This window comes from Panicum hallii, chromosome 3, assembly GCF_002211085.1.
Source record: "Panicum hallii strain FIL2 chromosome 3, PHallii_v3.1, whole genome shotgun sequence".
NCBI classification, from domain to species: Eukaryota; Viridiplantae; Streptophyta; class Magnoliopsida; order Poales; family Poaceae; genus Panicum; species Panicum hallii.
The window spans coordinates 15,205,015-15,224,847 of NC_038044.1; the positions used below are offsets into that span (position 1 = coordinate 15,205,015).

Sequence of the window (19,833 nt, forward strand, 5' to 3'; positions counted from 1 at the left end):
TGCCAATACATTCATGGTTCGACACAATGCTTAGTAGGATGCAGGCACCAGGTAGGAATGACACAATCCGAGTCTTTTATGGATCCCCAAAGGCAACGGTAAAGAAATGTACACTATAATCCAAGTTTTGGGTGGATCCCCAATTAAAAACGATTGATACAGTGAAATGCTTTTGGAAAAAAAAAGGGAACAGCGAAATGTTGGGCTCTGGACTGCACTGCTGCTCTCAGGGCCCGGCCTACACATTCTGGGCTTCTGGCGTGCTCGTGCCTGTTGTACTGTAGCAGCGACCTCCTACGAGTTTGAACTCGCCCAACGTCTCACCAGTCACCATGCCTGTAATGGCGTGCGTCATAAAGGTCTCCGATGCAAGCAAGCCACGGGCGAACCGTCAAAAAGGAAAATAATTGGTCACTCGCATTCAAGCCCCTAGCAGTGTGCTTATTCTAGAACCCCTACGAACAAAAGAATAAACGCAAAACGTGAGGGCCAACCGGAAAAAAACGTACGCCCAACTGCCAGGCCCCACACTCCGCATTTCCGCAACGTTCGGCACGCCCAGGTAACCGTTGCTACTCCGGTAGCAAACCGAGCACTACCAACCACCGCGCGACGACACAATTGTGAATATATAGAACCGCAGGGTCCTACCCAGAAAAACGCCACGGTCCCGAACCATTTCCCCCGTACAACTCCCACCGCCCGCCCGACAGTTCGAACCAAAACCCCCCCGCCGCCGGGAGGGACAGCGCGAGGCCCGCCGCCCCGTCGCGATGGCTCGCACCAAGCACGCGGCCGTGAGGAAATCGAAGGAGCAGCCCAAGAAGAAGCTCCAGTTCGGGCGCTCCCCGCACCGGAAGGCGACGCCGACAGGTAAGCCCTCCCTCTCAATGCCTCGTGAGCAGCCGCTGCCGCCGCTCTCCGCCCGTGGCGCTAAGCATGTCTTGTTTCCTTATTTTGCAGGTGAAGCGAGCACATCGGCGACTCCGGTGAGTGCGTGCGTGCGGGGATTGCTTCTAGCCGTTTTTTTCTTCCCTTTTTACCCATTTTGAGGACTAATTGGTCTTGCAACCTGTTCGATGGAATGCAGGCAAGGGCTGCGGGGACCGGGGAGGGAGCGGCGGCTGGGGGTGAGTATCTCTCTGTCTTTGTTGAGTTCGGGCATTCCGGCGCGTTGTCAGCGCATTTCAGTGTTCTTTCGTTGTCGGTTTCTGATCTTTTTGGGGGATTGGGGAGTTCGGAGGTGTTCCTCTGAGACTGCAAGGGGGTGAGCGCGCACGGTGCACCATTTCGCTGTATCCTTTAGTTTGGGGTGTAGCTTAACCTATCATTTGGTATTTTGGTTGCTGCCATTGCCTCAGAACTGTCGCACAAGAAGCGGTGTTTATGCTTCTCCCAGTGTTGTTATTCGTTATGGTTTGGGTTGGCAGAGTTTCTTCAACTTGTTGGTGCCATAAGTCTCCCTTTTTGTACCAAGATGAGGGCTAATGTGCCGTGACACAATGCCACATGGGTGTCTCGATTTTGGAGTTGCTATCTTGTTTGCTGTTTGTAATATGTGCTATTCACTTTTGGAAAAAAAAATTCTCTCGGGGGAGCAGGTACGGCGGGGCGGCAGCAGCAGAGGGTGAAGAAGCTACACCGTTGGAGGCCAGGGACTGTGGCGCTGCGGGAGATCAGGAAGTACCAGAAATCCACGGAGTTGCTTATCCCCTTTGCACCATTTGTCCGTCTGGTGGGTGCAGCGTGTACTTGTCCTCCCCATAAAAATGGGTTTGGACTGCAGACTGTTTGATGGAAGATATTGCTTCTGATAATTTTGCAGGTGAGGGAGGTCACTGACTTCTACTCAAGGGGGAATGTAACACGCTGGGCCCCGGAAGCTCTCCTTGCGATACAAGAGGTCAGCTATACCTAATTGCTCCATTTTGAGCTTGAATATGCATTAGTTAGATTTTGCATAGATAATTTGTTGTCAGGTCTCTTAATTGGTATGGTAATACCACTATAAGAGTTTCAGATTGTGACATTTCTGAGTGATAAATTCTTCACCGTTAAATTCCTTTTACCTAATTGCTCTGGTTAATTAAGAGATTTAGATTGTGAGGTTTGGGTATGTTTACCTTTTGAATTCTCAGGTTGTTTTTCTTCTTGTCTGCAGGCAGCAGAATTCCACCTGATAGAACTGTTCGAAGTGGCAAATCTTTGTGCCATCCATGCCAAACGTGTTACTATCAGTAAGTTGTCACTGAATGGACACCTTTATTAGCTTGCATTCTTTTCGCCAAATGGAAATGTGTGTAACAACATATCAGTTACATGATTCTTTGATGATTGTGCTGATATTGATTTGGATTGAATGATGTTGTTTGAACTAGCAAAATTGCTAATGAGTAGACATAATATTGTTTAGCTAGTTTGTGCAGCGTGCAATTCTCAACTTTTTGAAAGGCCATTACGGTGTGATTCTCAACAAAGATATCAGCAAATAGAGTGGATTGGGATTTGCTCAGCAGTAAATATATTAACAAACGTTGGCTAAGAATTCTGAAATTTCAAAGATCTAGGTTTATTCTGGCTTGTATGAATGTCAAATGTTCTCTGAAGTAAAAAAAATGTGGTTTTCCAATCCGATTTATTGCTGCATCTGGAAATCGTTATGCTTTCCTTTTGTTATGGTAAAAATCATAACAATGGAGAAGTGTTTACCTTGTGCTTTTCTTTTGTTATGGTAAAAATCACAACAATAAAGAAGTGTTTACCTTGCTGCTGCAGTGCAAAGGGACATACAGCTTGCGAGGCGTATCGGTGGAAGGCGTTGGTGAATGGTGATAGACTAATCAGATGTTTTTGTGGACCCTACTACCTGATGTAGGACATGAAATATGTGTCGTTGGCCTTAGCATCTTAGAGTGTAATGTAGATGTATCTTAATCCAGTGGTGTCATTGAATGTTGCATATTTGAGGTAGCGTTCCAAATATTCAGACTGACGTATCGCCCATGTGCCTATGATGCGCTTATTCAGAATGTTACTCGATGATCTGTTAACATGTAGACCAAAAAGCTGTGAAATTGTCATATCTGTGTGGACGGACTACGTGGCAACTGTGGGAGGCCGGAGGGTGCCTTTTGGGATAGACTGTCGTTCTGGCTGTAGTTTACATTGATCCCTGAAGGTGCCAAACATCTGGAGGTTGTCTCTGTAACTCTGTTGAGTTTGAGAGGGCAGTGGTTTCCCTGCCTTGTCTTGGTTCTTGTTCAACCACTCGCCGCTTCAGCGATCCTATATAGATTGAAGAAGCTCACCATTTTGTTTGCAGCTTACATTCTGAAACTGTCGTATACACTCTAGGATTTTTTTTTTCTCTCCCTTGATATTCATGGTTTACACATACAGTTACTGGTTCAGGTTGTCAATTAACCATGACCTGTATCTGTTGCCTAGTAGTACTATCTTCGTTCCAAAATGTAGATCGTTTTTATTTTAATAGGTCTATAATTTTTGCTATGCGCCTAGACAAATATCATATCTAGATGCATAGCAAATATTATAAATCAAAAAAAAAAATAAACGACCTATATTTTGAACCATGGTTCCTCTGTCATCTCTTCAGATTGTAGAATCTAATGGATTGTAGTGAACGGGGTCTTCACTTGCCTTCCATGACCCGTGCCATCCTGTGTTGTTCGGCCGGGCTGGGCTAAAAGGAAAGACGGGCGCGAAAGCACCAGCCCGCGGAAGCGTCGGCTCCGTGACATATAGCACGAAGTTCTCCATGACTCCATGAGCCACGACTCTCCACTTTGCGCGGGGGACTGGAAAAGTGGAGAGCCGTGGCTCATGGCAACTGGAAAAATCACACGCCAGTTGGGATTGCAAAGGCGTGGTTCCGTGAAACGATATCGACGAGCATATGGGCATTTGCAAATAGTCCCTTGAGTTGAGGTACCCGGCCCGATTCAAGCACATCTTGAGCGTGGTTCAGTCTGGCCGGCTGCAGCAGCTGTTCCGAGCACCCTCTATGCCATCCCTGTTTCAAGCACCTCTTCACTGGTTTCGACGATTTAGCCATCTTCTCCGTTCATTATGTCGGCCTTCCTCTCACCCATGGCTGATCTGTGTCCTTCGATTTGGTGGTGCTGTGGTGGCACACACCTGTTTCAAAATGAGCTATTTAGTAAATAAGCAGTCATACTGGAAAGAAGTAGCAGAATAATTGTCATGGTATATGCCATACCAGATTTGAATTCAGATTCTCTTAGCGCCGTTTGCATCCTTTCATTTTGAAGGAATTAAAATCTACTTAATAAACTAGACTATTTGATTTAGAATTTGGTATCCCACCACTTTATAAAGTTTAGATATAAGCTTATCCTAAACTTATAGGATGGGAGATGGAAATTGATTCTATACGCCACTATCGGTGGTGAGTACCGAGAGAGCGGGGATTCGTGGAACCCGCGTTTAGAGATTCGATCAGAGGTTGAACACGCTGATCTCCTTGGACAGCGGGGATGGTGAGCAAAGAGATTTTACCTAGGTTCAACCCTCCCGGAGGATAATAGCCCTACGTCCTGCTTATTCGTATATTTTGTGGTTATGTATGAACTAGAGAATAAATGGGAGGGAGCTCTTGTTTGAGCTCTGTCCTCTTCCTCTTCTATCTCGGGTCTTCTCTTTTATTATCCAAGAGGGATTTCCACATCGGACTGTATACGGAAAATAGGTGAGATGTCCTCCTTGAGGTGACGTTGCTCTTCATGCATGGGCTTCCTTCTTTAATGCGTGCAGGTGCATGTATCTGCCACATGCTTGCATGCAGCGCATGCATGCATGTACCACCCTTCAGACATGCTTGTGTGTGGCAGGAGCCCCCCTCTCACCTTATAACTCGTATGCACGCCGGGGTGCATGATGCATGCCCACCCCAGGGTGCGTGCACATTTGCTCCATTGATGTTGGTCGGTGGTCCTTGTCTTGGGATATGCGTGCATGCATATTAGGATAAGGTAGCAGATGGTAGAGTTGCATGCCCTTCCATTTTATTATGAGAGTTAGACGGTTCTACCAGCTTGCCATACTGCGACGCACCACCCGTCAGCCATCAATCTAGGGTTATTCAATGATGCCTGCTCCTACAATTGCCATAACTTTTACTTTAGAGCAAAGAAAACTATCGCCTCCCGAGGTGCCGAGCTGCACCCCGTGGTCCTCGGGGGTGTTAAGCTGCACCCTGGGACATGGGTTAGGTGGGTCTATCTCGTAGGCCACTCCCTTCGTGCATCGTGGCGGTCGAAGGTCTCCATAAATTGTCTGCGCAGGAGACCCCGTTCCCTGTACGCCGACAGCAACCGAGCTATATTTCTATTTCATAACTTATAGCACACTCTTTAGCTCACTCCTTGCTATGTTTCTAAGTTATGCTCGCTTCTCTACGGTAGAATGTCTCCCTCGTATGGCCAACAATAATATACAAATATATTCTGTATATAATCATATTACCTTAATATAGCTTAATAGATTTATGTCTAAATTATAATTATTAGAATGGAATTCAATTTCAAGATTCCAAATAAAGCCTTATGGCTCCTCTTGACCACAGATATTTTCATAAATTTGGTTCATGAGGAATCAGACTTACATTGAATCAGAATGCATAATCTAAATTAATATTACTCGAGACTTTTCCATGCGGTGAAAAGCTCAACCTTGCGTATGCATACTCTTCTTGGCATGGAACCGACAGTTTGCAGAAGTCATTTAGCAAATGGTTGATTTCCGTGCATTGTGATGGATCTTGGATTGAAATTCTGCTTTCCATGGGGGTGAACCATTCAGTTAGTACGTGTAGCCCAATAAATAAGATTTCGACAAGAGTCCAAGGTCACCCAATTCGAAAATCAGAGCTAAAAGTTATAGCCGTTTTACCAAATCACAGATAAACCACAAGCAAACTTTTGAAAACTCTAGAACAGGACAGGGCACTGACTTTTCACAAAGTTTGAATTGCAGTTTGATCGATAAAACTTAGAACGATTTGGAACACTCACAAAAAGATACTAAAATCAGTGAAAACTGGACAGATTTTTCAACAATAAACAAGACATGGGAAATGAAATAAAGTAATACACCATTACTTCAATCTATGTTCTGCTGGCACACCGCACCTAAATGGATATGTAAGAAATATTTGGTAAATCAAAGGGAAAATAGAACTATAGAACAACATAATTGACCTGGTACACTTCGCAAAACAGAACAATCTGCCAGGTTCCAGAATAGGAAAGGCGACTTGTCAAGATGAGATTCCTTTCGTATAAGGTGAAATTCCAGGAAAAGTATCTAATACAGGAGCAGATTTGGCTGACAAAGCAATGTTTTACATTTAGAATTCTAACAAGAATGATGAAGCCCCTGCAATCTCACCATCATCACTTGTATTCTCAAACTACTATTACATAAATCAAGTACCAGAAACCACCAAACTACCCAGCAACAATTCACCTCACAAATAGACCATAAAAAAAGGTTTTGGTGTACATAAACAAAGCTTAGAACTCATCCAAGTCTTGCTTCTCGGTGTAAAACCTGAAAAGAATATATTTACATCAACTTATTGTAGTATGGCACTATAGCTCAACAGATAGATGATACTGTAAAATGCATGTGGTCACATTTCTTGACCAAGGACAAATAAATATGCATGGAAGTTCTTCAATAATGATATATGTTGATATCTGAAACCAAATCTCTTTAGCAAGGGAGAGAGCAAAATGTACTGGCTTATAGATGAATGAAATAATTTTGACTCAGCAATCAGCATACTAAAAGTTTAAGATTGATGTCTATGTCTGACAAAAACATAACATAATAGACCAATATATTGAATGCAATTAGATGCAAAAGTGTTTAGACAAAAAGTTAAGAGTTGATTTACTACAGTAGGATTTTGTGTTGTGAATTTCAGTTAGTGGTCTTTGTTATAGAGTTATCGCTAATATGAACAATAGTGATGGAATTAGCAATATCGTAAAATTATCTATTCATTTCTGAGTCTAGTAAAAAAATAATATACACATCATTCACGTGCAGCAGAACTAATAGCATCAAACAGTACAAACTTCTCCTACCTCCTCAGCAAACTTAATCAAGATTGTTGTCCTTGGCCTTTGCTGACCTTCAATCGGCACAAAGTGTGCAGTAACTACTGCAGGAAAGCCAGCATTATCTAATACACCCTACAAAAAATACAGAATAATTTGAAATATTGCTCAGGTCAAATGATAAGATCAATGGTTGGGCATGAGAATTGGAAACCCTACCTTTACAATTCCTGCAACAAATGCTCCGCAGTTGAATGCTCCCATATCTTTTGGCACCGAAATGAACCTGCCAAAACAGGGGGGAAATTATAATATCACATTTTAGACCTATAGGAAAAAGAAACATATTATGAAGTCCTCCATGGTATCAAACCGGTTAACAAGAAGCTCCTTTTCACTAATCATGTATTCATCTTCATGCTCTGTTCCCTTCTCAAGTGAGTCAGCCACCTGGTAACATAAGAAACCAAATCAGCAAATAGATGTCAATATTTTCAGTCAGAGTCCACATAGTTTTCAGTTAAGAGTCAAAGGTCTTTATTTTAAATAAAAGAGTAGGTCAGTTTGAGGCATGCAGCAGGCTATTGCGCATGCCCAAGTCTTAGGACGCTACGATGGCCATTATCTTTGAGGTTTGTTAGCTATTTCCATGAAGGAATAAACCAGAAAACGCTGCATCGTTCGCAGCAATTCCTCGCCAATAGCAAAGGTCAAGGAACACAAAAGATGGTAATCACTCAATTATGAGATCAAATAGGAATCAGAAAGACAGTCACCAGCAACATATTACCTTTCCAAATAGGACCTTCCATACAGTGCTGTGAATGAATGATAAAATCCCCAGAAGTCGTGTTTCTCGCCTATTCCCCTGAAATAGTACCTCATAATCTTTACTAACATCACTACCTCAAAATGAAAAAAAAAGGAAAAGAAACATAAAAAGTAGATATATACACTAAAATGGAGATTAATTCTTAAAATCTGGAGATCACTTGAAGTATTTACAGATATAACAGCATATGAACATTTCCGACCTATATAGTTAGTTAAAAAGATGAGCTGATACAGTGACACTACAACAGTTATTATTCAATTAGTTCATGAAAAGGCACTATGGTTTATACTAAATGCACACTGCTTGAATATCCATATGTGATATATCAGATTTGGGCTTCAAAAGGTAACTTCTGTTTCCAAAAAAATTATATTTTTTGAAAAGAAATAAGACTATAGAATGTTATTTGCAAACATGGAGCCGAGAAAATGTTCGATTTCAGCCTTTTACAATGCTAAAGTATATAATGCGAGCCAAAAAACTGGTACCAAACCTTCTCTCTGTGACAGAGAAGTTCAAGCACCCTTGCACCAACAGCATAACCAGCATCCTCCAGTCTGAGCATAAAGCAAAAACAAAAATATGCAGCCCAGATGAATTTATAGGTTGACGGACAAAATTTATAGAACAAATTTACATCATCTAGGCATAATATAATAGCATGTGGTAACGGAGAGGGCTGTACCACATATCAATCAAGACAGGTTTGAAAAAAAAAGCAACTGACAGCAAATAGCCAATTAAACATGCTACAAATTCATCAGACCAATATAGACACAATAGAAACTACCTCCGCTCCAGCTCCGCAATGTTGTCAACTTGTGTTTGGTTGTACTGAACCAACTCTGAGAACAAGAACGCAAATGCACTCAAACTGACCTACAGACGATAAAACTCACTGAGTATATAATGCAATGAAAAAGGCACGAGAAAAAGCAACTTTCTTAGTTGCAAAATAGAAACCCTAAAATACAAAGCCCATGATTAAAGCTTATCACAGTTTCTGACCATTCAAATTGCAAAAATTGTCAATAATTAAAGAGCGTTGTACAAAAGAAATAAGCAATAACTACCTGGCCGTTAATAAGCACGTCCCCAAGAAACCTCAATGCTAGAAAGAAGTATGACAAAAAAATGTTCTTTTGGACTATAGTGACCACATTTAGACACTGGATGCAGTGCAATAGGAGGGTCTCAGGTACATACACTTGGTGACTGGGTAAAATGGCACTTTTGAGGGGTCCTTTATTTTGCCCCTACGTATATGATAGTTTTGAGGGTCCTTTATTTTGTCCCTATGTATTTGATATTTTGAAGGTCCTTTAACACGTTCACTTATCCTTCTTTTAATGCCTATTCCTACTGTCCTCCACCATGAATTTGGGCACTGAGATCATGATACAGATGGCCAGTGACAAGGCTGGTGAGCCCAGCCAGAAAGCTTCGGGTTCATACCAAAAAGCCAAAATGACCTTATATTTTATCTGGCTGGCTTTGAGAACCTACAATCCCATGCCAACACCAGCAACTTCATAATAGCAATCCTATGATCCAATGCTTTTATATGAATAAACAAAATGAGCTCTTGGGAAATTAACATTCTATTAAAAATATCAAATTCAATAAAAATGCAGCCCTGTTCATCTAGCAAACACATTACTGTAGCACACGCTCATGGAGTCATGGTGCTGTTCCACATAAGGTTCAGAAAAATAGTGAGGACCCTAATTTAGAAAACAACCATCAGGAATTGAGATTATATTTTGCTTCCCATTATACGAACTTTGTTCGCAACTGATTTGGCCCTACTAGAATGACAGATAAAAGAAAACATAATTCCCTTTTATTGCTATTTTGATTATAAGCAATGACTACAGTTTAGGTCCACTTCAATGAACTTCAGAAAATAACCATAGGAAAAAAGATGGCGTCTGCACTTTTTTTACATCTGACTAGTATGAATGTTCTCCCTGTAGTCAAAAGTAAGGTTCGTTTTAAAATGTGTGTAGTTCAACTAAATTATCAATATGAAATAAGTAGATATCTAAGATGAAGAATGTTAACAGCATATTCGTCAAAAAAAAATACTTGAATCATACTGTAACTTTAATAGGTTTACAAATAGAATTGGGGATCAAAGTTATGTTTTGAAGTCCATTCTGCTTAAAAGACAACAATCATTAGTGACAAGGAGTACAAATGAATCGTGATCAATTCAAGTGACTGCTACTGAAGGCATCAAATTATTCAGTGGACCAATTATCTGACCACACTGCTTGGACTAAAATGGTTAATAAAAATGGGGCAATTCATTAAACAAGGCTCGGGCAACTACATCTCACGCAACAGCTCCCACAACCCCGCGAACCTTGCCAACAGATTACAGGTTACATCCCTACTGCCTTCCCAACACAACCTCTGGAAGAGCAACTAACTGGAAGGGATCACCTTTCCAGTGCAGTGAGATGCTCTGCCCGAGGAAGATCTACCTCACGAGCACGGATCCAGGGCGGCCGTGCGCGTGTAGATCCGAAGGAAATTTGGAGCGGGGACTGCGCGTACCTCCTGCCTGCCGCGGCTGAGGGGCTTGTCGAGGACGTTGGCGTACTGCTTCGCCTTCCCGACGCCGATCATCTTGTCCGCTTTCACTCGCTTCAGCCGGTTTCTTGGGAGCGGAGTATGAGGGGGCGAGGAGGGCGTGCGGCGCCGGTGGTGGGGAGAGAGGAGCAGGCCGCGTAGGAGGGGAACGAGGCGCGGAGCGCGGTGGTGAGGGCGCACCGTGCGCGAGCGGAGATCGGATTGGAGAGCAGAGGGGAGGTGCTCGACTCGAACAAGGATCGGATGCAGGGTGGGAGGATATTTTCTTAAAATAAGCAGGGTAGAAACTAGAAATATTGAATACGGATCAGATAGTTGATGAATCCATCTTTATAAAACAAAGTTCATGAACGAATTCGAATATATTTTTTGGAAAAAAATCAGATATGTTAATAATATGAATCTTATCATTAATATCTGGAGTCGAATTTTGATACCATGCGATGCGCCTTCAAATGGTAAATTCATTTTTAATACTACTAAATAATATTTGTATATATGGAAAACATATGAAACTAATATTATCTAAATATCAGGTTAAATTTATTTTAATACTACTAATGTTTGAGAATCATTATTTCGATCAAATACCGAATTAATATTTTTAATAAAAAATTAGGTTAGATGAATAAAAATATAGCATTGTCAAAATTTCAATTACCATGAGTAAGATCATCTCTATCGGTTGCTCAATAAACATCTTCCAATACCACTTTTATAGATTATCAGAGATATGCTTTTACACCATCCTAACACCATCCCAATAACAACTAAAATTCTCCCTTCGTTTAAATGGAGTTGGGATGAAATATTGGGACAATTCAATAATTATTGAAGAAAGAAAGAGGGTGCAGGGAAACACTACAAAACTGTTAGAGTTCATTCTCTTTCTAATATTATTAAATTATCGGGGAAAGAGAGATAGAGATGAGACGTCGAATGTCATGGACCCCTCCTCGTATCCCAGCTTAGTGTGCGCTATGTTTGAAACTTCTGTTTGTGTGCGACCCATTCGTTGTTAGTGTGCTGTTCTATACATGCATGGTAAGTTCTAAAAGAATGAATAAATAAACATGAAGGTTAGTGTTAAACTACTTAAAGGTCCGTGCATCACTACTAGCAAAAACAATATTTATTCCCATAAACATAGACACGGACGCATCCCAGTTTGGGCGCCATAGGATAGCTACTAGGAGCAAATGGTGAAAATATAGAAAGAAGTACACTGTTTATTACTATTCTTGACGACAAACTATGCCAAATGACACATCCAGAGTAAATGAATAACACGAGAAAAGTTACCAAACAGAGAAGTATCTCTACTATTTCTAAATTAAGCAATAATTTCCCAATCGAAAATCCTCCACACAAATCAGTCAGAATCTTAATCGGAATCTAAACAAATTAATCAGAATCTCAATTAGAACCTAAACAATTAATATCTCATACGATCACACCACAGTTGATGGTTTTATATAGATCTGAGTAAATTTATATCACCCGTAGCAATACACGGATACTGTACTAGCATAGAATAACAAACACAGATCGTACAAGTACAATGAAATGTTCCTTTTAAATTGACCGTTGAAGGCAGTCTATACTTAACAAAACTGAAACTTACGGTTGACATTATGGAGAAACACATATTTTCGTTGTGGAATTTAGGCACATCATTAGGAATAGATTTGTACTTCAAAGACCTTTCACGGCATCGATTTGTAAAAGACATATATGGTCAAAATATCTCTTTAGAGAACTTTTTAAGTTCTAATACGCCTACTAGACATAAATGGAAGGGTTAGTTTTTTTTAAGAAATTGGTTCAGGCTATCGTGAAAATGAAAATATCTCGGTGATGTCTAGAGCGGGATGAATAGACATAACTGTAAAATTTAAAAAATTCTTCGCAGCAATTAAATCTGCGGAACTTCGGACACTGTATAGAAAATTTCGACAGAACTTAGACCGGAACTTCCGACAAAAAGAAAGCTCTTATAAGAAATTCAAAATTGAACTTGAAACTGTAGAATCTAGCTGAATCAAAAATTACACAACGATACTAGAAGATTTATGCAGGTAATCTTTGTAAGTACAACAACTCAAGTACATGGATCGACACAAAATAAACTTTAGACCAACAAGAACTAAATAAATGCAATAAGCACAAAACACAGGAGATTTGTTTCCGAAGTTTACTCCCACTAAGGAAGCTACGTCTCCGTTGAGAACGTCATAATGAGCCGGATCTTCCACTAACCCTTTTACCTCACTCAATCAACAATCAAACACAAAGAAGGATTAAGTTATTTCTATAAAATCCACAAAAAATAGGGTAATACAAACTTTCCAAGGCGCACACGCACAAGAGGACGCTCCACGGGCGACACCAAACCGTCTAGAAGCAAGCTTCAAGAGTAACAAACGCGAATTGAAGAATGAGGATGTTTCAAGTGCTGTTGAGATGAACTTGGCTTCCCTCTAACTTAAATGGTTAAGTCTCACACCTCAAGCTTGTTCTCACCCAAATCCTATCTCAAATCAACTAAAGAATTAGCTTAAGGAGGGATTAAGGAGGAGTGGTAAATGCTCCTTGAGGTGTTTGTCTCGGGTTAGGTCAACAGCAACTAAAGGAGGAGCTGAGAGGGTATAAATACCCGAATCCCAAAACTAGCCGTTAGTGCACTGGTTAAGTGATTGTCGGAACTTTCGACACAGTGTCAGAACTTCCGACCTAACCTGAGAACCCCCTGTCGGAAATTACTGACAACTTCCGACACACACTGAAACAGTCAGAAAACTAGGTGCACAAATGTGTGATTCTGTATCTCTCTTTGATGGTTAGCATCTCAAATAAACACTTTGACACCTTTATGCTATCCATTCGCATCCCTCTTAATTAACAGTACAGTGCTTTCTATACTCAAATTCAAAATAGAAAGTAATAAAAGATCTTCTTTTAAGCCGAACACCATCCTTTGAGCAAATTTTGCATCTTTTCTTGCTCCTTTTCATTTCATTGAATTTTAACCCGTACATAACTCGATAAACTCGTTATCTCCTTAATTTTGTATGTCAACATCAAAACTCACTTAGGGAGCCAAATGCACTTTTAGAAAGGCCTGCAGCCTAGCAGTTATAGGAGATTCAGTAACACTTCATATGAGGTCCTGAATTCGACTCCCTGATGGGAGCGAAGTTTTTAGGATTTAACAGCGTTGTGTTTTCAGTGGTAGACGATGCTCCCGTCGATAACGAGGCGCTTGTTGTGATTTCGTCAATTTCGAGGATTTGCCAGCCCAATCTTCGAAGATACACGTAAAGGTAGGATTTACTACACGTGTTCATAGAGCTGAGCGTGCATACGTTGTGAGTGTCCGAGTTTTATTGTATAATTAAAAAAATTGATTCAAGCTATCAGCCAGCAAGCAGAAAGATAAGCAAAAGACGAAACAGAGCCGCACTATCTGAATCAACTAAAGTTACAGCAAAGAGAAAACGGGCTTCATCTTATGGACAATGATGGGAAATGTCAAAACTTTGCCAAAGTTTTCTTTAAAAAACACTTTGCCAAAGCTGAATGAGGAAAACAGAATCAGGCGATCGCCGCTTCTAAGAGGAATTCCAAGAGTCTAGATAAAATACTAGGTAAATTTAGAATTTTAGAAGGCCTCTAAGAAAAAGAAAATAGAAGACTTCCTAAATGGTGGGGAAACAACACTCTCCAAATTAGACACTCCATATTCAAATAAAAGATCCACATTCAAATCAGACTGTCCTTCCTGGCGATTCCTTTTTTTTCCATCGACCCCTCACGACGTGCGACAGTGCCTGGCCGCCGCCGCCACGAGGAAGCATAAATAAAGCATATATGACATGTTAATCATGTACTTCACATTCAGCAATTCATTTGTAAATGAATCAATTGCAGATGGCATCTCACCAGTGTACCAGTGTAGGCCTCCTCCACGTCGAATGAATCGATACTCAGCAGATTATCTGGCAGCCGGCCATGGAAGCTCGTGGGAAGAAGCACACGACGGCGCATCGATCCGACGCCGGATTCATCACCAGCTCCCTCCGGATCCACCCTTCTTGCCACAAATTGGGATAGCGAAACACTACGGGCGGATCCATCCCACGGTCCGCCACCCCCTTCCCCAGCCGGCGTTGAACGGGGACGAAAGGCCTAAACATGGCGAGGCGATGGCGGCAGGGCGTGACGGCGGCACGGCCTGGGTGCGGGCTAGGGCGCGACGGCGACTGCACGCGGGAGTGGGCACGGCGCGACGGCGGCGGCGCGAGGGAGAAGAAGTGCGAGGGCGGCAGGGGCGCGGGAGCGCGAGGGAGGCGCGGGAACTCGGCTGGCGCGCGCGACGGGGCTGATGGCGAGTCCGAGCTGCTTGGTATAGATAGCTAGCAATGGGGGATAGCGACTCGATAGAGAAGTGAGGCGTATACAAAGACTGTTGGAACTCGGTTTAATTTTAATTTTACAGAACAAAATAAATTTATCTAGGCTGTTGGAGTTATTCTAAACTGTTACGAATTACAACTCCAAAACGCGAGAAACGAAATACAGACATCTATATCTGAAAAACGCTCCCCTAAATCTTTCCTCAGCTCTTGCTAATTCTGCTTCGGATTCGACTTGCTCGGCGTCTGCTTTTTCAGGCTCGCGCCCACTCCGCGGCTCTCCCCCGCCGCCGCTGCGGCGGCGGCGGCGGCAGCGTTTAGCACCTGCGCGCCCGCTGCTCTTGCGACCGCATCCCGCAGCAGCTTCCGCGGCCGGAACCGGAAGCCACCGCTCGACGCCGACGACGGCGCCGCGCCGCCACCGCGATCTGCCGGCGCTGCTGGTGCGCCGACCAGGCAATGCAGGAGCAGCAGAGCGCAGATGAAGGGAGCGCCGATGGCGATGGGTTTCATGGCCCCCGGGACGACGCGTGCTCGAGGCGATCGAGGGCCAGGCGCTGCTACGAGCTGCATGCCAGGTGATTGCGAGTGGACAGGCTTCCGGGTTTCCAGTTGGAGAGTAGACGAGCAGTCTCGGGAGGAAGGAAGGAAGGAAGTGACCGGGATCGCAGATCGCGGCGGCAGTGTGGCTGGCGAGGGCGGCGGCATGTGACGGGTTGCTGCGAGCTGGAGCCGTACGGCCTCCATCGGCAGACACCTAACCAGCGTGCGCTGCTCGTCTCTTGAGGTCGAGGGCGAGCGTCGTGCACGTCACATGGGACCTGAGCCGGCTGCGCTTCTTTGTATGTTCCTTCGATTCTCGCCAGTCAGAACCCTTTCTGTTCCAATTCTTCGTTTCAGATTTTGCTGTCCCGATTTCTGTGTAGACGTTGGCACTGCGATGCCGATCGCAGCAACGTCATCGTGCCGCCACACCGGCACGATCAAGCGCTCGCTGTTTTTGGATGAACGATGGGTTAGACTGAGGAAAGCACCACGAAATCGGGTGAAGGGCTCGCGACTGAATGGATGGAGGAGCACTTGCGTTCCGGCGTCCCGCCTCACCCCGAATCATTGGCTCCCTCGTGCAATCCAGCAAGCAGCGCGCTCCGGCAGGTCACCATCTCGATCTTTAGCGCTGACTGCAATCACGTCTTCGCAACGTGCACGGCGACGCCACCGCCATGCGGGGCCGCGCGCGGATCACTAGACCCGTCACCCACCCGTCGATCACCACACGGATCAGGCCAGAAGGCAAACTGACAAGGACGCCACGACCTGAGAGTGCATCGATGTTGAGCTTGAGCAGGTCGGGATGCAATCATGCAAGCCACATCGTCACCAAGACAGCCAAAGTACAAGCGAGCTAATGCAAATCATAGGTTTAGACTTGAGAGGGGAAGCAATGACTCCCTAGCTAGGCTCCAATTTTGATCTGAACAAGTCATGATGGTGAGGGTTGAGCTGCGGATGGACCGTGTGAGTTGGGAGAGGCATTGGCTCCCGGATTTTTCTTTTTCTTCTGAACCCGGCAAGTGTTAGCTGGAAATGGTGTGCAGATGTTCATCAGGTCAAACACAATGGCCCGTACCAATGGAAAGCAACAGCACGAGACACACGTGGGCGACAGGTAATTGAAGACATTTCCAGTATGAAAAAGCTCTCGGAACTTAAGCATGTGTCTAGAAGATTCACATTCTGGCAAACGCCTCGGTAACGATCAGCCCCAGGGCATGGTACATGTTGCTACCAATCTACATACACTGGACCACCGGGCTGGGAAAAGCTATAACCTCAATCTATCAATTGTTTCTAACCCAAAGAGGCAAAACTATATAAGTAGAACCTTTGTGTAATGTACAAAAGTCACTGAGCATTGTCACCATCCAAAATCAAAAGGCAGCCGAGCTTGTTCTCCCGAGCTGGTACTTGGGTTCTGGAGGCAGAGCAGAGCTCAATATCTCATCAAACTCCTGAAAATAATGATATCAGCATGAATGTAATGCAAGAAAATATTCATAAGCAGCATGCAATTAAAGGGCTACCATTTACCCACTGTCAAGAGGGGGGGGGGGGGGGGGGGGGGACAGCATGCAGCTCAAGTACTAAATTACTTCATGCAATCATGCTGCCAAAATTTGATGCATCACCACAATAGAAAAGGAGCATCGCGATCTCATTGTGCTAGGCTTAAAAACGAAATGGATTATGATGTCAACTCTGACCAGTGTGAAATCAGATAAATAGTATAAAGATGAGTGGAACAAATTTCCCAAGACAACCCATGGATCCAATGCTCAGCAAAAACTCTGTTTTGGGAAGTGAAAGCAAAGGTAACGGCATCAAGCAATTCGATATAGTTAGTTATTTATGATGCAACAACAATCCAATGCCCATTAGGTTCTTTGGATATATGGAATTGTTCCCGTTGCAAACCTCAATAATGAGGAAAAATACTTCATTTCCCCCTTATGTAGCCTCTGATTGATGATTTAAGATGCAAGCCCAAACAATATGAGCACCACAAATGAAGAACAATGAAAGCCTGGTTGGCTAACTTCAAAATGTTTCATCCAAGACAGCAAGAAAACAGTAGTAACTGTAGGAGGTCATCCGGTGGAGATAAAACATAACTATTGAGCATCAAATGTTTAAAAAAAACTGAAACAAATAAATAGTTAACGTAGAACAGAAGTCTTGCCCATCTGAAGAACAACAGTTTTGCAAGAACTGACAGTTTAATATGAAGACACAGTACAGTAAAATGCTTTTGTTGAATACCCTCAACAAAAAGAATGAGAAAAAGAAAACAAAATTACAATAACAGGAGATAAAAGTACCTTCTGCTTCTTTAATCTCTCATTCTCCTCTTCCAGATGGGAAACCTTGTTTTCAAGCTCATTAGTGTAAGCCTACCAAGCGCCAATGCATACGGTCATGAAATTGATAACTATGCATAGAAGGAAAAAAGAACATCCCATTGTTTAGCAGCTTTCATATCCTAGCTAAAAATTACAAAATAAATACCAAAACCCCCTTCAACATTTCATGGGGCCTTCATGTTGCAATCAGGACATCATAACAAGCAATGACATTAGGTACAGAAATTAGAAATAAACAGGATAACAGAGGTAGACCTGCTTTCTCGCTCTTGATCGTGCAGCTGATTCCCTATTTTTTATCATCCTCTTCTGCCTTCTTTCAATCACCTTATCTACCACCTCCCCTGAGGCACCACGCTTGCGCCCAGGTGTCTGAGGGTCCGAAAATGCACCAACTGTTGGCGAAATAATCTGGCCATCGGAGTAAATTGAATCCAACATAGCACCTGTAGCAACAGATAATGGCTGGGGAGCCAACTGACTAGCCATGTATGTACCCACCAAACTCGGCTGCTGGGACTCCAAAGCTTGCTGCTGGTACTGCTGCAACCACTGTGCTCCAGAGTTCAAACTGGAAGTGCCACCCGCTACAACATTGCTCCCAGCTGTATTTATATTACTCGGCAAATCATCCGAATCCTTCATAAGTCCTTCTGAAACAACCCCAGCTTTAACCAAAAAGTCCTCAAGGGTCATCTCCCCAAGTGTTGGCTGCCTCTCCCGCCTGTGCCGACCACCATCCGTAGCACTGGTCTCTGGTCCATCCTGGATGCCCTTCCACACCTCATCAACAGTCTTCTTGCTCAGCTGCGGAGGCATCATAATGCTCCCTTGTCGCTGCAGGTTCGATGCTGGATCAGGCTTGCCTGTGACAGTGCCATTTGGGTCTACACTGTCAGGAAGCACGCTCTTCAGGAGCTCATCAAAATTCATGCTAAGCAATGGCTCCCCCAAATGGTTCTGCACCTCATCCAGGGTAAGGTTGTATAAGGACCCTTGTCTTGCCAAACCCTGAACCTGCCCGTGTTGTGCCGAGCCAGCATCACCGCCTCTGCCACCTCCAGCCTGTGATGCCATTGTCTGGATCATGAACCAGGGGCGGACCCAGTACAGGATATGGGCGTACACATGTACACCCAATAATTTTTGCAAAAAAATCGCAGTCAGTAGGTAAAATACATGGCCGGATCCGAATACAAATAGCATACATGAGGGGTTTCGGCGTTCGATTGCGCACAGCAGGAAGGAAGGGAAGGGAATGGGCGGGCATACCCCTGTCGGATGCTCGTCGCCGGCGAAGCGCCCCACGAAGAACGGGCCAAGGCCCGCGCCACTCGCCCTATCGTCGCCGCTAGGAAAGGACGGCCGATACCTAGAGAGAGAGGGAGAGGAAAAAGAGCCGGAAATAGGCGGTCCTATCCCCTGCCCCCTATGCCGATGGTGGGGCGGCGGCCCCCGCCTCGGCGCCGCACCGCCGCCCGCTCCCCGCTCCGCACCGCCGCCGGGATTTGGCCGCGCTGCCGCTGCCACCAGCACGGGCCTGCCGCCCTGGCCGTGATGGAAGTCTGGGAGGAGAGAGGGAGCAACGATCGAGGGAGAGGGAGAGGGATGGATGGTGGGTGGAGGGGGGAGGGGGGGGGTTGGGGGGGGTGAGGGGGTGGGTGCGAGAGAGAGAGAGAGCAGGAAGGGAAGAAATACAGAGAGCAGAGAGGGATAGAAACGGAGAGAACAGTATTGTACTGTATGCAATTTCATTGATACTTCCTCTATTTTAAATTATACTCCATCATTTTAGTTTTATCCTAAATTAAATTTGTCTAACTTTAATAAAATCTATAAGAAAAATACATTGATATCTACAATATCAAACAAATATATCATAAAAAATAAATTCATGATTTATCTAGTACAAATAATTTGATGTTATAGATATTTGTTTGTTTTTCTATATGTTTGGT

At 43.7% G+C, this 19,833-nt stretch overlaps 3 protein-coding genes and 1 long non-coding RNA gene across 6 annotated transcripts; 1 reads left to right on the plus strand and 3 right to left on the minus strand.

The window, feature by feature from the left end:
- Positions 1 to 678: 678 nt before the first annotated feature.
- LOC112886758 (histone H3-like) lies at positions 679 to 3,065 on the plus strand. Its single transcript, XM_025952747.1, has 7 exons — positions 679 to 873; positions 964 to 989; positions 1,091 to 1,130; positions 1,602 to 1,735; positions 1,826 to 1,903; positions 2,162 to 2,237; positions 2,776 to 3,065. Exons 1-7 carry the CDS (start codon positions 774 to 776, stop codon positions 2,823 to 2,825), a joined length of 504 nt encoding a protein of 167 aa, XP_025808532.1. The 5' UTR covers positions 679 to 773; the 3' UTR covers positions 2,826 to 3,065.
- A 3,219-nt stretch (positions 3,066 to 6,284) lies between these two features.
- LOC112887611 (trafficking protein particle complex subunit 5) lies at positions 6,285 to 10,803 on the minus strand. Its single transcript, XM_025953837.1, has 8 exons — positions 10,504 to 10,803; positions 8,732 to 8,820; positions 8,435 to 8,498; positions 7,897 to 7,974; positions 7,480 to 7,556; positions 7,326 to 7,392; positions 7,134 to 7,241; positions 6,285 to 6,591 (listed from the first exon to the last, which is right to left on the minus strand). Exons 1-8 carry the CDS (start codon positions 10,573 to 10,575, stop codon positions 6,562 to 6,564), a joined length of 585 nt encoding a protein of 194 aa, XP_025809622.1. The 5' UTR covers positions 10,576 to 10,803; the 3' UTR covers positions 6,285 to 6,561.
- Positions 10,804 to 14,020: 3,217 nt separating this feature from the next.
- LOC112887605 lies at positions 14,021 to 15,649 on the minus strand. Its single transcript, XR_003227597.1, has 2 exons — positions 14,482 to 15,649; positions 14,021 to 14,369 (listed from the first exon to the last, which is right to left on the minus strand). It is a non-coding gene; the product is annotated as an uncharacterized LOC112887605 (long non-coding RNA).
- A 975-nt stretch (positions 15,650 to 16,624) lies between these two features.
- On the minus strand, positions 16,625 to 19,516 carry LOC112886884 (ABSCISIC ACID-INSENSITIVE 5-like protein 2). 3 transcript variants are annotated; one of them, XM_025952905.1, is made up of 4 exons: positions 19,148 to 19,516; positions 18,131 to 18,955; positions 17,834 to 17,905; positions 16,625 to 16,966 (listed from the first exon to the last, which is right to left on the minus strand). In XM_025952905.1, exons 2-4 carry the CDS (start codon positions 18,950 to 18,952, stop codon positions 16,886 to 16,888), a joined length of 975 nt encoding a protein of 324 aa, XP_025808690.1. In that variant the 5' UTR covers positions 18,953 to 18,955; positions 19,148 to 19,516; the 3' UTR covers positions 16,625 to 16,885. The 3 variants fall into 3 exon arrangements, with proteins under 3 accessions (XP_025808690.1, XP_025808689.1, XP_025808691.1); XM_025952904.1 differs by having other exon boundaries at positions 18,131 to 19,516; XM_025952906.1 differs by lacking the exon at positions 16,625 to 16,966 and having other exon boundaries at positions 17,841 to 17,943; positions 18,131 to 19,516.
- Positions 19,517 to 19,833: the final 317 nt, after the last annotated feature.

Excerpts from the sequence above, each read along its gene's own strand:
- LOC112887611 (XM_025953837.1), bottom strand. The coding sequence starts at position 10,575 with ATGATCGGCGTCGGGAAGGCGAAGCAGTACGCCAACGTCCTCGACAAG. Across the intron at positions 7,393-7,479 it reads AAGGAGCTTCTTGTTAACCG|GTTCATTTCGGTGCCAAAAG; the intron begins GTTTGATACCAT and ends CTGTTTTGGCAG. Across the intron at positions 7,242-7,325 it reads TTGTTGCAGGAATTGTAAAG|GGTGTATTAGATAATGCTGG; the intron begins GTAGGGTTTCCA and ends TATTTTTTGTAG.
- LOC112886884 (XM_025952904.1), bottom strand. The coding sequence starts at position 19,081 with ATGCTATTTGTATTCGGATCCGGCCATGTATTTTACCTACTGACTGCG. Across the intron at positions 17,906-18,130 it reads GATCAAGAGCGAGAAAGCAG|GCTTACACTAATGAGCTTGA; the intron begins GTCTACCTCTGT and ends GGCGCTTGGTAG. Across the intron at positions 16,967-17,833 it reads AGAGATTAAAGAAGCAGAAG|GAGTTTGATGAGATATTGAG; the intron begins GTACTTTTATCT and ends CATTATTTTCAG.
- LOC112886758 (XM_025952747.1), top strand. The coding sequence starts at position 774 with ATGGCTCGCACCAAGCACGCGGCCGTGAGGAAATCGAAGGAGCAGCCC. Across the intron at positions 990-1,090 it reads CGAGCACATCGGCGACTCCG|GCAAGGGCTGCGGGGACCGG; the intron begins GTGAGTGCGTGC and ends GATGGAATGCAG. Across the intron at positions 2,238-2,775 it reads TGCCAAACGTGTTACTATCA|TGCAAAGGGACATACAGCTT; the intron begins GTAAGTTGTCAC and ends TTGCTGCTGCAG.